The 16,288-nt window shown below is 38.5% G+C and overlaps 1 protein-coding gene across 11 annotated transcripts in view; it reads right to left on the bottom strand.

The window, feature by feature from the left end:
• The window catches only part of CACNB2 (calcium voltage-gated channel auxiliary subunit beta 2), a 508,378-nt gene that overhangs the window by 89,466 nt on the left and 402,624 nt on the right, over nt 1-16,288 (bottom strand). For all 11 annotated transcript variants that reach the window (XM_033931292.1, XM_033931290.1, XM_033931294.1 and 8 more), the window contains one exon: nt 7,897-7,973. In XM_033931292.1, coding sequence (XP_033787183.1) covers nt 7,897-7,973 — 77 coding nt within the window. The remainder of the gene's footprint in view (nt 1-7,896; nt 7,974-16,288) is intronic.

The raw sequence follows: 16,288 nt of genomic DNA, 5'->3' as shown, positions 1-16,288 counted from the left end.
ATACCAAGAATACCATAACATAAAATTAATTAAATATTTAATTTATTGATTTCTGTAATTCAATTCATATCCTAAAAACTAACAAAATGTATTTCATCTACATTTAAAATCTACAATAACATGTAATACAAAGTGCTACTAATAACAAAATCATAGGCTGGGAAAAGCTACAGGTACTCTCTAAAGCTTTAAAGTAGAGTCCATCAATCAATCTTCAAGGTTCTTAATGATGTTAAATTTTGAAGCCATTCAGGCCCAATGAAGCTCACTTAACTTGATGATGATGAGTCAATTAAAGTCCCAATATCTTCTTGAGTAATAATCTGTAGGCTTGACCAGGCCAGTTGTTCCTTATATTAATGATCCAATTAGAAATGCTTAATTAGTTCTGAGGTTCTCTCGTCTTAATCCTTAAAGTTTTCCAGTTTTAATTCCTTATATTGTTCAATCAGCATAAGCCTCCAACTCCAGCTGAGTTTCAGTTGAATCCATCATCAGGGAGGTTGAAGATATAAGTGAGTTTTCTAAATACTAAATACTACAACTAGTGCATTTACTATTCTCAAATACATTCTAATAACCATTAATCCTCAGTTCCTAGTTATGAATACCTAACTTACAACAGTTTAAACAATTTAAAATTATAACTTTTACCTGAAATTACTTCTGATACAGATCTCCGGCTCAGAGTTCCTGCTGGGAAAACATCAAGTGAGGGAACTACCACCACAGAGCTGTTAAATTGGATGACAATTAAGCTCCCAGAGGATAGGTCATTGGGAGTCATGTGACCGATAGTCTCCTCCTATATAAGGAGCTCTGTGGTGGTAGTTCCTTCGCTTGATGTTTCCCAGCAGGTACTCTCAGCCGGAGATCTGTATCAGAAGTAATTTCAGGTAAAAGTTATAATTTTAAATAGTTTAAACAGTGTTCTTCAACCACCAGTCCATGGACCAGTATCGGTCCACAGAAATTTCCTGCCGGTCCACAGGGCCAGCACGTGCATCAGGCCCAAAACAGTGTTCTTCAATCGCCGATCCACGGTGCGATCGATGCAGCGTTATTTTGAGCCAGCTCCCTCTTCCTAACTGATTCAGTGCACAAAGCCACAGGCAGTGGCTCCTACGGGCATCCTGCACCTGAACCGGAAGCCTTCTCTCTGACGTTGCAACGTCAAAGGGAAGGCTTCCAGATGAGGCACAGGACATGCAAGGTGCAATTAGTACTATTATGGGGGTGGGGTCTGGGGTGGGGATTGGGTAGAGATGGGTGGGGTCTGGCCCACGACTTAGCCCAGTGTTCTTCAACCGCCGGTCCACGAACCGATGACAGTCCACAGAATAATTCTTTTATTTCTGCCGGTCCATAGGTGTAAAAAGGTTGAAAAACACTGGTTTAAACAGTTGTAAGTTAGGTATTCATAACTAGGAACTGAGGATTAATGGTTATTAGAATGTATTTGACTATAGTAAATGCACTAGTTGTAGTATTTAGAAAACTCTTATTATTATCTTAGTACTTATATCTTTAACCTCTCTAATGATGTACTCAACTGAAGCTTAGCTGGAGTTGGAGGCTTATGCTGATTGAACAATATAAGGAATTAAAACTGGAAAACTTTAAGGATTAAGAAGAGAGAACCTCAGAACTGATTAAGCATTTCTAATTGGATCAAGCCTACAGATTACTACTCAAGGAGATGTTGGGACTTTAATTGATTCATCATCATCAAGTTTAGTGAGCTTCATTGGGTCTGAATGGCTTCAAAATTTAGCATCATTAAGAACCTTGAAGATTGATTGATGGACTCTACTTTAAAGCTTTAGAGAGTACCTGTAGCTTTTTCCAGCCTATGATTTTGTTATTAGTAGCACTTTGTATTACATGTTATTGTAGATTTTAAATGTAGATGAAATACATTTTGTTAGTTTTTAGGATATGAATTGAATTACAGAAATCAATAAATTAAATATTTAATTAATTTTATGTTATGGTATTCTTGGTATAGCATTTTAATTAATTGAATATCAGTAATTGACTATATTTACCCTACTTTGTATAGTTGTGTAAAACTCTCAACTTTCACAGGTCTCAGAGAAACTGAGCTTCTTTCTATGTGACCATCTTTTCATGTTATTTTCATGTTTTTGACAGCTCCATTGATATTAAAAATGCTATGATCTGAGTCTTCAAGTGGATTCTACTATATAGCTTACTTGGACATTTCAAAAATTTGGTAAAAATGGGAATCCACTATTGAGGTATGCAAGTTATATAATAGAGTTGACATCTATGAAATATGAATGTCACTGAGGCACCTGAACATAGTCTATTTGTGCATACACCTACAGAAATATAAATTCACATCTACACTCAAATCCCTTGTACCTATTGTAGATATGATACACATACGTATGGAAGGCCTCAATAGAGTATAGCCAACATTCTCTGGGTCTACTTAACTAGGAGAGCAGCATTGATGTCACAGTGGTAGATGTTCTTTGATTGAAGAACCTGGTTGATCCTGAAAAGAATCTGGCATGTTGTATGTATGTGGAGCTGTGGAAGTTCCACTAGGTAATTGTGAGCATTAGTGTCAAGGTCATAGGCAGATGAGGAGATGGATCAGATGGAGGTCTGAAAATTCTAGAAGGATCTAGACTCAGGGGGAAAATTTGCTAAATGGTCCTGAATATTAATTTCCATGTAAGAGACTCTTAGCTATGCAAGACTTCTCATAGCAATAGACGCAGCCGATGCTCTGGATGAGACATCGAATGCATCAAAAGCTAATAATGTCTTAAATTTTTTGGTTTGAGGTAAGTATTCCAGAAATCAGTCAGATGGAATATATTGTTGAAATTAGACAACTTCTATATAAGTTGTTTAAGATAAAATGACATATAGAAGATAAAGATGAGTTTATCGACTATAGCATTGTAGTTCTGTATATATATATATATATATATATATATATATATATATATATATATATATATATATATATATGGCAACACTCATGTTCTTCCTCGCGGGAGCTTGCAGTAGCTCTGGTAGTGAGAAGCAGAAGAGGTGTTCCATCTTAATAGGCTCAACACCCATAATGCAACCCTCCGATTGACAAATCCATTCATGATAAGCAGAAGAGGCAACCCAACTTTAAAAGCCATAGTGGATCCCTCCGATTCATCTCTATAGTGCTGTCAATGTGAGAGTGCACAGTGGAGAACAATCAGAAAAGAGTCCAGTATTCAAAGTGCAGATTGTGTAGATCCAATTAAGGTTTCTTGACGAGAGGTGTCAAATTCATATGCATCGAGGAATAGAGGTCTCGATACTGGTAGTAGCTGTTAGTCATCATTCGGAACCAGTACGTAGATTGATGACCTATACCACAGTGATTGGTGAGGATAGGCTGGTACCGAGGGAGACAGTAGAAGCACTGGTACCGGTCGCTGGAGATTGCAGAAATAGAAACGGTACCAAGGGCAAAAATTAGAATCGGTACCGAGCGTTGGTAAGAGTTAAAATAGCCAAGAGCGAGGAGAAAATGGTACCATACAGCCGCTGAAGGAAATTAAGTTGGGCCGGTACTGAGTAGAGAGACGGCATTGAGGCCAACTTCACTGCAATCACATGGCCAGCCCTACACCATACAGGTAGCTTGTGGCAGCAATGGTGTCTTGGTGTCTTTTTGTTTCCTATGAATCTGGATTTGTTTACAACTTATACTTTAGTGATTGAGGCTTTTGATGTTATCGTTAACTGGATGTGTATGAATCATTTTAAGAGTAATCCTGATATAACAAATATTAATGATGAGGAATTCCAGATAGACCATACCTCAAATGAACCCAAAAGTAGCAGTTCTGCTGAAATCAAGCATTAAATTGCTGGGAGTTATTTTTGATTCTAAGTTGTTTATGGATTCGTATATAAGCTTACATTACATTAGAGATTTCTATTCCGCCTGTGCCTTTCGGTTCTAAGTGGATTACAAATTGGATGAAAACTGGACATTTCCAGGAAGTTTACATATCATGTATATAACATATACATATCAAGTTTACATATCAATAGCAATACATACAAATTAGGGAGATTATTACATAACGTTGAGGGAAGGAATATGCTGTGTTCAGAAATGTTTTTTTAAATTGAAATTACTGAGGAGACTCAAGTGATATCTTGAGCATGCTCAGTTTCAGTGGATTATTGGTCCTTACCACATGGATCTACCTAAAAAAAACAAATTCTGCTATGCTGGCAGGCAATAAGGGTCATAATTGAATTTCAAATTCTAGCTTTTATATTTGAGATACTTTATGGCTTCAGTCCTAGTTACCTGGAAGATTTTGTAACAGTTTATATCTCCTCGCGTTCATTAAATGAACTGAATATGATTAAACCAGTAATTCTTAAACCTGTCCTGGGGGATCCCCAGCCAGTCGGTTTTTCAAGATATCCCTAATGAATATGCGTGAGGCAGATTTGTATGCCTGTCACCTCTATTATATGCAAATCTGCCTCACGCATATTCATTAGGGATATCTTGTAAACCTGACTGGCTGGGGGTTCCCAAGGACAGGTTTAAGAACCACTGGATTAAACCATTTAAAGTTCTCTGCACGTTGAATACTACGGAACAACGTACATTAGTAGGTAAAGCAACTGAACTTTGGAATCTTCTCCCATCCTCTATTAGAGGTATTAGGCGTAATGTCATTCCATATAAATTTTTTTTTTAAACTTGGCTTTTTAATGGATATTTGATTGATTTTAATTGATTCATATGTATTCGATATCAGTCAGCTTTAATTATGTAAGTTTGGTAGATGTATATCAACATGTGATTTATAATCCGCTCAGAACTGTCAGAGTGGAGTATAAGGGGCAAATTCTGTAAGAGGCACCTAGGACACCTTTTACGAAGCTGCATTAGCGGTTTAACGTGCGTAATAGCGTGCACTAATTTGCCGGCCGCGTTAGCCGCTACCCCCTCCTATTGAGCAGGTGGTAGTTTTTTGGCTAGCGTGGGGGTTAGCGCACGCTAAAAATGTACATGCGATAAAACCGCTAACGTGGCTTCATAAAAGGAGCCCCTAGTGTTAAGCGCCTATCTTAATTAATAAATGACTTCAATTATGAAAAAAAAAAAATTAATTGGGCAATAGATACCTGTCTTCTTAGGCGCAATTCTACAAAAGATAGGCGCCTAACAGTAAAATAGGTGTGTTTAGGGGTAGAGAGTAATTTAAGTGCTGCTAGGTATGATTCTGTAAGTGTTAAGTTAGGTGCTGCTAAGCGCGATTCTATAATGGGTGCCTAAGAGTGATTGACATATGATAGGCACCATATTTATAGGCGCCTATCTTTTTAGGCACCAATTAAAGAATCTGTCCCTAAATGTGTTGACTCAAATTAAATTGTAGTCTTCATGACAACTGTTAGTCTCCGTTGTCTCTAATTTGATGTAATAGGGTCTTATCCTTGGACAGGCAGGCAGCACAGATGGGTAACATTATCCACAGAGTCTGGTACAGACAGTGCTAAAGTGTACTGTCACTTTAAAAAGCTTTGATACTGTATGCACCGCACGTGCACGAGTGCCTTCCCATCCAATGCAGGCTTACGAGGTTATTATCTTTTCATTTTCTGTGGAGTGAAGAAGACTTATTTGGACTTTGCCCAGTCAAGTTTGCCTTCCCACTTCAATTTTCACTTTTTCCATTAGTTGCATTATTCATTTTTTGTTTTTTGTTTTTTTTCTTTTAAAACCTTTTATTTTCTGTCAAAATTTCCTTATGTTCACCTTTGGGGCCTGTAGGCAATTTTGAATCCTTGCCCCTGCCAAAGGCATCGATGGATTTTTGGCCTTCTTTTTATTCAACCCACACTACTATAGTTTTCCTTCCAGCTGTAACTATTCCTGATTTTCAAGGACTAAAAAAAAAAGAGCAAAACAACTCCTGACTGGCTGAGGGGAGATCTGATTGAAGTCTACAAAATCCTGAGTGGAGTGGAACAGCTACAAGTGGATCAATTTTTCACTCCGTCAAAAATTACAAAGACTAGGTGACATCAATGAAGTTACAGGGAAATACTTTTAAAACCAATAGGAGGAAATATTTTTTCACTCAGAATAGTTGAGCTCTGAAACACATTGTGGTAAGAGCGTATAGCGTAGCTGGTTTTAAGAAGGGATTGGCCAATTTTCTGGAGAAAAGTTCATTGAGAAAGATATAGGGCAAGCCACTGCTTGCCTTGGACAATTAGCATGGAATGTTGCTACTCTTTGGGTTTTGGCCAGGTACTAGTGACCTGGATTGGCCACTGAAAACGGGCTACTGGATATGATGGACCATTGGTATGACCCAGTAAGGCTATTCTTATGTTATTATGTACCTTTATAGGAAAACTTAGGCCTGGAGTCTCATCCCCAACAAATTGGATTTCTATGCAATACCGATTCCTATCAGTACTGGTTGACATTGACATCAACATCATCACCAGCATCACAGACATTTTAAGCATCGAGTCTGTTGATGCATGCCTCTCACTGACACCATCGTTCATCGACGCAGGCTGTCATTTCAGAAGTGTGCCTATTCTTGGGGTTACCAATGCTTCGACATCCTGCTGCACCTTATGTACCAGCTTCATAGTAGATGGTACCGGTACATCCACTTCATAGTACTTATATCCAGCAAATTGTCTTCTATGTGGTACTGATTCCTTTCGGTACTGGTGGATATCGACGTCGGCATTGACATCGTTCTCAAGCAGCATCTTCACAACAAGCATCGCAGGCATCCATAGCATCAAGTCACTCGATGCATGCCTTACATCGACACCATCTTTCTTCGATACAGGCTGTCATCTCTGAAGCGTGCCTCTTCCTTGAAGTTACCAATACTTCGACATCAGCTGCACCTTACGTACCAGCTTCATGGCATCCACTTCACAGAGTGACTTCATTGTATCTGTGCCTATGGCTGTACCTTTGCTAAATATGAATGAAACAAATAGCTGAATGGCCTCAGTCATTTGGTTCAGGATGGTGAAATGAATGGTAAAAGGAGATTGAGGGCTTTCTTTGGTTTCTCTGAAGCCAAATGCACATCCCTTAGTAATATATACCTACAATTTTCAGCTACCAGTGTCAGGGCTATACTATTACCCCCCAAATCCTGTATATAGTGCCATAAGTTGTGCGTGCATATTGATGCACTTAAGACAATTTGCGCACACACCTCATAATTGATGCAAATTGGTGTTAATTAGAAATTACGCACACAACTTGGTAAGTGCATTCTATAAAGTGGTGCACATCAGTTCCAGTGTATGAATCTGAAGAGAGGGTGGGGCCAAAGGAGAAAAATAGGTGGATAATGAGCATTCCTAAAAATTACACAAACTGATGTAGAATACGCCTAGAGCATGCACAATTTTGGCATTTAGACCTGGTGTTTCTTGGCCTAAATAGTTGTTAGCAACACATGTGGCCACTAAGTGTGATTCTATATATGGTGCGTGCCTTTTACAGAATTGCATTAAGTATCATGCTAGCCAGCGCCAAAATTCTTTGGCGCTGTATATACAGAATCAAGCCCTTAGGGTGCAATGTTCTAAAAGCATAAAATTTTCTTCATTGAAATTTAACAGTATTAATTTGTCTTGCATCAGCCTAATTTCACTCTCAAGTATAAGATGTCTCTAAGACACAGATATAACCACATACTTCCATGGAAATGAAACACTTCACTTTTGCACTACCCACAGTCTTGACTGGCCCACTCAGTGCAAAGACGCAACCTCTTCTTTCTGTTGAATATTACAACCCACAATAAATTAAAGAATTAAGAGAACAAAATTAGCTGAATAGTTTGTGCTTACCAGATGACGGAGGAGTCGACCTTCTGGAACTGGGTACTATGTCACCCAAACTGGAAGATGAATTTCCTCCCGATTTACTAAAATAATAAGATAAGAACAACAGGAATATTATTTCCTATAATAATCCTCTGACAATGTGGAGGGGCATAATCGAAAGAAACATCTAAGTCCATTTTTGTCTAAGTTGCAACTCGTCCAAAGTAAAAAACAGCGTAGGACACATTTTTGAAAAATACGTCTAAAAAATTGTTTTTGAAAATCGTCTATCTATACGTCCAGCCGCCTGATTGTCCAGATTGCTAAATCATCCATCTTTATACCACATTTTCGTCCAAGTCCAAAACGCCTAGAAACAGACCTTTTGGACATGGGAGGGGTCTACAAAGTGATGGACAGGACACCCACACAGGGAACCTAAACAGTGGGCTACCTTACAGGGCACTGCTGTGAACTTCACAAAAAGGGTGCCATGTAATCATCTAACTACAGCTCCCTTATAGGTAATGATGAGCTCCCCAAACCACCTCCAGAATCTCCTAGACCCACCTATCTACCATCCCCATAGCCCTTATGGCTGCAGGAGCCACTTATAGGGCAGTACAAAAAGGTTTGGGGGTTTTTAGGGGAGTGCGCATGTTTCACCATCAATGCAGTCATTACAGTGGCTTATGGGCATGGATCCTTCTCTCCATGGGTCCCTAACCCAGCCCCAAGACCATTTAAGACGCCTCTGTGCAGCGCGACTAGGCTTTCCTATGCCAGGCTGCCAGGTGCTGATGTTCTGGAAGCAGAATTTAAATGTTGTGATTATGATTTTTATGGGGGGGGTGTCGGTGATCACTGGGGTAGTGTGTGGGGGTCTGTACTATGTGTTTTCAGTGCTTATCTGGTCTCTTTAGGTTGGTTTTTGTGACTTAGACACTCCTCCTGAAACGCCCCATTTAGGTCTGGTCATTCAGCGGCACTGTGAAGGCCTAGGTCGTTTATAAATACGTTCAAAACCCGGTTTTATTATCGGCACTTGGACGTATTTTGACAATGTCCATCCAAGTACCAACTTAGGCCGTTTTTCATTTTTGATTATGAGCCCCATACTGTATAATGAATATTAATGATAAAATTATTAAAGTTTGGCAGTTTAGATTTTGATATGAAAATTTTCATATTATTTAACCCATAGGCCAAGTACTGTAGTATAATCTCTCATTAACAAGGACAGGGTCACTAGAAAAAGTTAAAATCAGTTAATCTGTTTGCCCAAGTCAGCCTAACTACTAGTACTTATAATATATATATATATAATTTTGAAACTGACCTTATAATTACTATTTTCAATATTTATTGTATGGTTTTATGATTTTCAAGGCTGAAAAGAAAAATCTGTTTTCATACTTGGCTACTCTGCCAGAATATCAAAATAATATAAGATGAAAATGTAAGGTGGTTTTTACCTAAGACTAAGAATGTTATAATGCCTCTGTGTCGCTCCATGGTACAACCTCACCTTGAGAATTGCGTTCAGTTCTGGTTGCCTTGTCATGAAAGATATAGAGGAACTAGAAAAGGTTCAAAGAAGAGTGACCAAGATGATAAAGGGGATCGACCTCCTCTCGTATGAGGAAAGACTAAAAAGGTTAGGGCTCTTCAGCTTGGAAAAGAGACATCTGAGGGGAGATTATAATTGAAGTCTACAAAATCCTGAATGGAGCAGAATGGGTACAAGTGGATTGATTTTTCACTCCGTCAAAAATTGCAAAGACCAGGGGACACTCGATGATGTTACGGGGAAATACTTTTAAAACCAATAGGAGGAAATATTTTTTTCATTCAGAGAATAATTAAGCTCTGGAAAGCATTGCCAGAAATTGTAGTGAGTAGTTAATGTAGCTGGTTTTAAGAAAGGTTTGGACAATTTCCTAGAGGAAAAGTCTATAGGCTGTTATTCAGACAGACATGAGGGAAGCCACTGCATGCCCTGGATCGGTAGCATGGAATGTTGCTACTTTTTGGGGTTTTGCCAGGTACTAGTGACCTGGATTGGCTATACCGTGAAGACGGGCTACTAGGCTAGATGAACCACTGGTCTGACTCAGCAAGGTATTCTCCTGTAGTTTTGCTACATAAACTTACATATTTAATGCTTTTTTCAACATGAATCGCATACTCATCATTTCTTCCCTGAATGCATTGGGAGCCACTCCTATTTTCCTATGTGAATCTGTTCTTATCTGTCTAACCTCCTCTCCTTTAAAAAAAAAATTGTTAAGATTTATCTATACTGTACACCACTTGATCTCTTTAAGGATTCTTCAAGGATCTGTTACCTTTATACTTCTTTCAACCTACCTTCAGTCACTAGGCATTCTGAATCATTTATGACTTGTCATGTTATAGGATGAAAGACCAATCTATAGCTACTTTAGGTTGTTATGTTGCATAAATTACATAAGAACATAAGCAATGCCTCTACTGGGTCAGACCTGAGGTCCATCTTGCCCAGCAGTCCACTCACGCGGCGGCCCAACAGGTCCAGGACCTGAGCAGTAATCCTCTATTTATACCCTTCTATTCCCTTTTCCAGCAGGAAAATGTCCAATCCTCTCTTAAATCCCAGTACTGTATTCTGCCCTATAACGTACTCTGGAAGCGCATTCCAAGTTCCACCACACGTTGGGTAAAGAAGAACTTCCTGGCATTTGTATTGAATCTGTCCCCTTTCAACTTTTCCAAATGGCCTCTTGTTCTTTTATTTTTTGAAAGTTTGAAGTCTGACATTGTGGTTTCTAATGAACTAGATAATACAATAGTCAAAAATATTATGATAACAAAGTAGACCAATAAGAACATAAGAATAGCCTTACTGGGTCAGGTCAGACCAATGGTCCATCAAGCCCAGTAGCCCATTCCCATGGTAACCAATCCAGGTCACCAGTACCTGGCCAAAACCTAGGGAGTAGCAATATTCCATGCTACCGATCCAGGGCAAGCAGTGGCTTCCCCCATGTCTTTCTCAATAACAGACTTTTCCAAACCTTTCTTAAAACCAGCTATGCTATCCGCTCTTACCACAACCTCTGGCAATGCGTTCCAGAGTTTAACTATTCTCTGAGTGAAAAAAAATTTCCTCCTTCTGAAAAATAATTCCAGATATAAAACACCACATATGTTTAATTATAACACCCCAAAAAAGATTCAACCTCTTTCATACCATTCTGCATTGCACCTTACTTGAAAGCAGCTTTCTTGGCTGTCCTCTCACCATTTCATACTTAAACTTTTGTCCTTTTCTCATTCTATCTCCTTTCCACCCATTATCTATCGTTTATTTCCACCCAGTTATCTATCGTTTTGTTTTGCTTTATGCTACAATGTGGATATTGTTCTCAACTCCCATTTGATTTTGAAACTTCATCTTGAAAATGCCTCCATTTCTTTCTTCATAACTGACAAGCATAGCTGATAATGATGATATTTCTAACAAGGCACCTTTATGAAATATTCAAAAGGGAGCCCATTTCATAAAGGCAACATGCTGTAGGAGTTGTAGAGCTCCATTTTAAATAGAATGTAGAGATTGGAATTTGGCTCTCCAGGTTGGAACCTGCTCAGTTCTGGTGATATTTTAGAAGAGGAGCTGCCGACACAGAGCCTTTTTTTAAAATGCCTCAGGAGCTTGCTTGGTTTTAGTTGTACATGCAGAGTAGCAGCCATTTTACTAACCTGCCTCCTGAGGGGAACACTCTTATCCTCCCTGTCTCATCAGCTCGCAACCTCAGAGTCATCTTTAACTCATCTCTTTTATTCTCTGCACAAATCCAACAAACTGATAAGCCTGTCGTTTCTTTATAATATTGCCAAAATCTGACCATTCCTATCTGATCACACTATCAAAACCCTTATCCACACTCTCATCACCTCTTGCTTAGATAACTGCAACCTGCTTCTCACAAGTCATCTACTAAACCATCTCTCTCCCCTTCAGTCTGTTCAAAATTCTGCTGCATACTTTATATTCTGCCACTGTCGCTATGCTCATATCACCCCTGTCCTCAAGTCACTTCATTGGCTCCCTATTGCTTCTGCATACAGTTCAAACTCCTCTTTATAGACCTACAAGTGCATTCACTCTGCAACTCCTCAGCATCTCTCCTATCTCTCCCTATACTCCTCCATTGATCAAGTAAGTCTCTCTTAACTGTACCCTTCTTCTCTACTGCAAACTCCAGACTCCATCCTTTCTATCTCGCTGCACTGTATGCCTGGAACAGACTACCTGAGTCGGTACATTGAGCTCCATCTCTGGCAGTGTTCAAATCCAGGCTAAAATCCCACTTTTCGAGGCTGCTTCTAACTCTGACCCACCTGTAAACTACCCATGTCTTTTTTGTCATTTCATCTGTAATTCCCTAGCCCAATAGTCCTGTTCATCTGTCTGATTAGATTGTACACTCTGTCATGCAGGGATCGTCTCTTACATGGCTAATGTAATGTACAACACTGCATACATCTTGCAATGCTATAGAGATAAATTGTAGTAGTAATATATACATTGAAAACATGAAAAATATAAGCCTGACAGCTACCATTGTGGAGATTTATATTTTGCAAACCTACACATGTAAGTGCCATTAATAAGCAGTGAGGCCATAGTGTCAATATGTTTTCATTTTGGAGGCAGACATATATCACACAGGATTAAGGAGAATAATTCCCTTCATTCCTTGCCAAAATGAACACTTTTTTAAACCTATGTGTGACTTTGAGATGGTGTAAAATCAAACGTGAACATTCCCCTCCCACCTCCCCATCACTAATGGAAAATGGGGAATTCATGCATAGATTTTAGTACCATGCCCAAACCATGCCCCCTTGAAAACAATCTCCAACTCTAACTGGTAGTTCCTGAAATTGGTATTAACATGTGTATGTGATATACATGTACTGTACAAACGCCATTGCTTACATGAGGGTATATTTCTAAAATAATGGCCTACATGCCTTTACAAAGACTCGTACAATGACCCCTTTCTTTGCACCCATCCTCCTGCACAAATTTACCTCTGCTCTCAAAGTGCAAAAATGTGCATGCATCTACTTGCATATTTTTTATAATATAAATGCAGACAACATACACTGTTCCAGCCACCCCTGAGCTATAGCCCTGGTAATGTTTGAAAAAAGAAAAAAGTCACTACTTGAAAAGGTCACTTCATAAAGATGTAATCATGAACCTTTGTACATACTCTTGTACCATGAACTCTGCTCAGAGATATGAAGGCATAATATTCCGCTTCACCCACCAAGTGTTCAATACATAGAGATTTCTCCAGGTTTAAATTCTAAGCTGTTGTGTTGCTAGCTGCTAAAGCTATGCATAATTCTTTTTTTTTTTAATTTTTCCTTTATTTATATTTTGAACATATTATCAAGAATAAACTCCTTGTACAGAATATGATTGAGTCAACATAATATAAACAATTGAAGTAACATCTATATGACAAAATTACTATTTACTCAATCAAAATTAAAGTCCCAATACTGAGATCCAAGATGTTCCTGAGTGAGAAACTATTAAAAGGAAAAAGAATAAATTCAAATTACAAATTAGGCGGTCAGATGAGAGTAGATCAAGAGTAAATTATACATTGAGATTTTCTTAATCCCCTTCAAGGCCCCTCCTGGAGAGAAATCCTGTCAGCTGAGAGGGTTCAAAGAAAATATAATTGCAAGATTTATACTTTGCAATGCATTTGCAAGGATATCGTAAAAGAAATGATGCCCCCATTGCAGCGACCCCAGGCTTAAGAAGCAACAATTCCTTCCTTCGTTTCTGAGATTCCCTTGTCACATCCGGAAATATTTGAACTTTATATCCAAGAAATTCTTTATGTCTATTCTTAAAATAAAGCTGTAATATCCAATTTTTATCTGGTGATAAAACCATCGTAGCCAATAGGGTAGCTGGAATAGCTACCTCCTTCATTGAAGATTCCAATAATAATGTTATGTCCATTTGTTCACCCTGACCTTGTTGTTCTAGTGGATGTTGTTCTTCCAAATTTTTTGATGGCAAATAATATATTTTGGAAAAAGGAGGAAAAGCATCATTAGGAACATTAAGAACCTCACAAAAGTACTTTTTCAAAACTTCTTTTGCTGATAAAGAAGGAATCTTTGGGAAGTTCAAAAATCTAAGGTTATTCAACCGCATATTATTTTCCATCATTTCCACCTTTCTCCTAAGGTTAAGATTGTCCTTAATCAGTGTCGTTTGAATTTGAGTTACTTCACTTATCTTTTTATCTATTTTTTCCACATTATTTTTCATCGATATATTTTCCTGTTTAAGTCCATTTATTTCATTTCTTTGTTGTAAATATTTCTCTTCTAGTTCTTTAATTTGTGGTGACAATGTTTGTCCCAGAGTAATTACCAAGTCCCAAATAGAGTCTAGAGCAGGGGTGTCCAATGTCGGTCCTCGAGGGCCGCAGTCCAGTCGGGTTTTCAGGATTTCCCCAATGCATATGCATGAGATCTATTAGCATACAATGAAAGCAGTGCATGCAAATAGACCTCATGTATATTCATTGGGGAAATCCTGAAAATCCGACTGGACTGCGGCCCTCGAGGACCGACATTGGACACCCCTGGTCTAGAGTAACATTCATAGGTTTAGGAACAGAGAATATACTTGCTTGCATTGTCCCAACTACTATGCATAATTCTTAATAGCAATAGCAAAAATATCAAAGAAGTCATTCACTTATCTTTGAAAAAATATAGCTGGTTCCGACGTGCCACGTTTTGAATCTGCTTCAGGGAACCGACACAACATATGAAGTTGGACTGGAGGTGCAAACTCTGAAAACAAATATAAGCATGCTCAATAACTGTAAAGTGCATTTATGAAACATGTATTAAAGAACTCACTTTACGCAATTAAAAAGCTGTGCACGGTTCTGTCTGAAGGGGAGTACTCACCACTAAATATAGTCTATAAATTTCTGAAGATGTCAATAACCCGATTTCTTCTTAGAGTACAAACGGCGACTGAACACCAAGAGAACAATTTAAAGGACTATTTCGCGCCAAAAATAGCGTGATGACGTCAGCACGTATGAATATTACTCTAAAGCTGACCCACTCGTTGAAACAAAGCAAAATACCAACAAAATCAACAAAATACACTGACTGTCCTGCACTATCAATGAATGTGAAAAATTAGATGAAAAGAAAATGTTGTAAGAAAAAATCCCGAACGTCAAAACTTAAATGAAGTAGAATGAATATTACAGAAAAGCTTGCCATTCTATTTCGCTGTTTAAGCCCTAGGGTGCCAAAGAGCCTAGAGTGTAAATCCATCTCTGTTCTAAAGTATGTAATCTGGTTTTAAGATCACCGCCTCTGGGGAGAGTTGGAGCGTCCAGAATGGAGTAACGTACAGAGGAGATAGAATGTTTGGCTTCAATCCAATGGTGGGTAAGGGGTGCTTCCATAACTTCCCTGCCTATTCTGCTAATATGTTCTCCTATTCTGACCCGTATGCTCCTCATAGTGTGCCCTACATAAAGCAAATGGCATGGGCATTCTATGACATATACTACCCCTTTGGTGTTGCAATTAGTCATTTTTGAAGATTTACGGTTCTTAACCCATTCAGGGATGGTCATATCAGTTAACTTTACACTGTAAGGACAGACAGAACAGGCTGAGCATGGGGAATGAAAACCTTTTAAGCTACTATTTGGTGCCTCAGAATGGTATTGGGCTTTGGTAAGGTACTGTTTAAGGTTCCACCCTCGCGAATAAGCAAATTTAGGGGGGCTTTGAAAAATATCATGATATTGTATAATGCTCCAATGTTGATTGATGATGTGCTTGATTTTAAAAGCGTGTTGAGAATAGGGAAGGACACAGACTGCATCAGCGTCATTATGTTGGTTATTCGGCAATAGTAAGTCATCCCTATTGGACCAAAGTGCCCTTTTGTAAGCTCTTTTGATGACAGATGTTGGGTATCCCCTTTCTTTGAATTTCATATCTTCAGCTTTCAGTACATAGTCACTTTTAGAGGAACACAACCTATGGAGACGTAAAAATTGACCTGTAGGTATGTTATTTCGTAAGTGCCTAGGATGGAAACTTTCATACCTCAAAAGATTGTTACAGTCAGTGGATTTTTTATAGATCGTGGTGCAAAATTTGCCTTCACTTAAAGATATGTTCATGTCTAGAAAGGGCAAAGATTGAGTATTGGATTGGGCTGTGAAATTCAAATTAGGATCTTCTTGATTGAGCCAACCCAAAAAAATGTCAAATTCTGATTGAGTACCTATCCACACCGCAAACACATCATCAATATATCGTTTCCATAAGAGTAATTTAGGAAAAT

This window comes from Geotrypetes seraphini, chromosome 2 (genome assembly GCF_902459505.1).
Source record: "Geotrypetes seraphini chromosome 2, aGeoSer1.1, whole genome shotgun sequence".
Classification (NCBI taxonomy): domain Eukaryota; kingdom Metazoa; phylum Chordata; class Amphibia; order Gymnophiona; family Dermophiidae; genus Geotrypetes; species Geotrypetes seraphini.
Note: the sequence above shows the minus strand (reverse complement) of the source record. Positions and strands in the feature narration are given on the sequence as shown.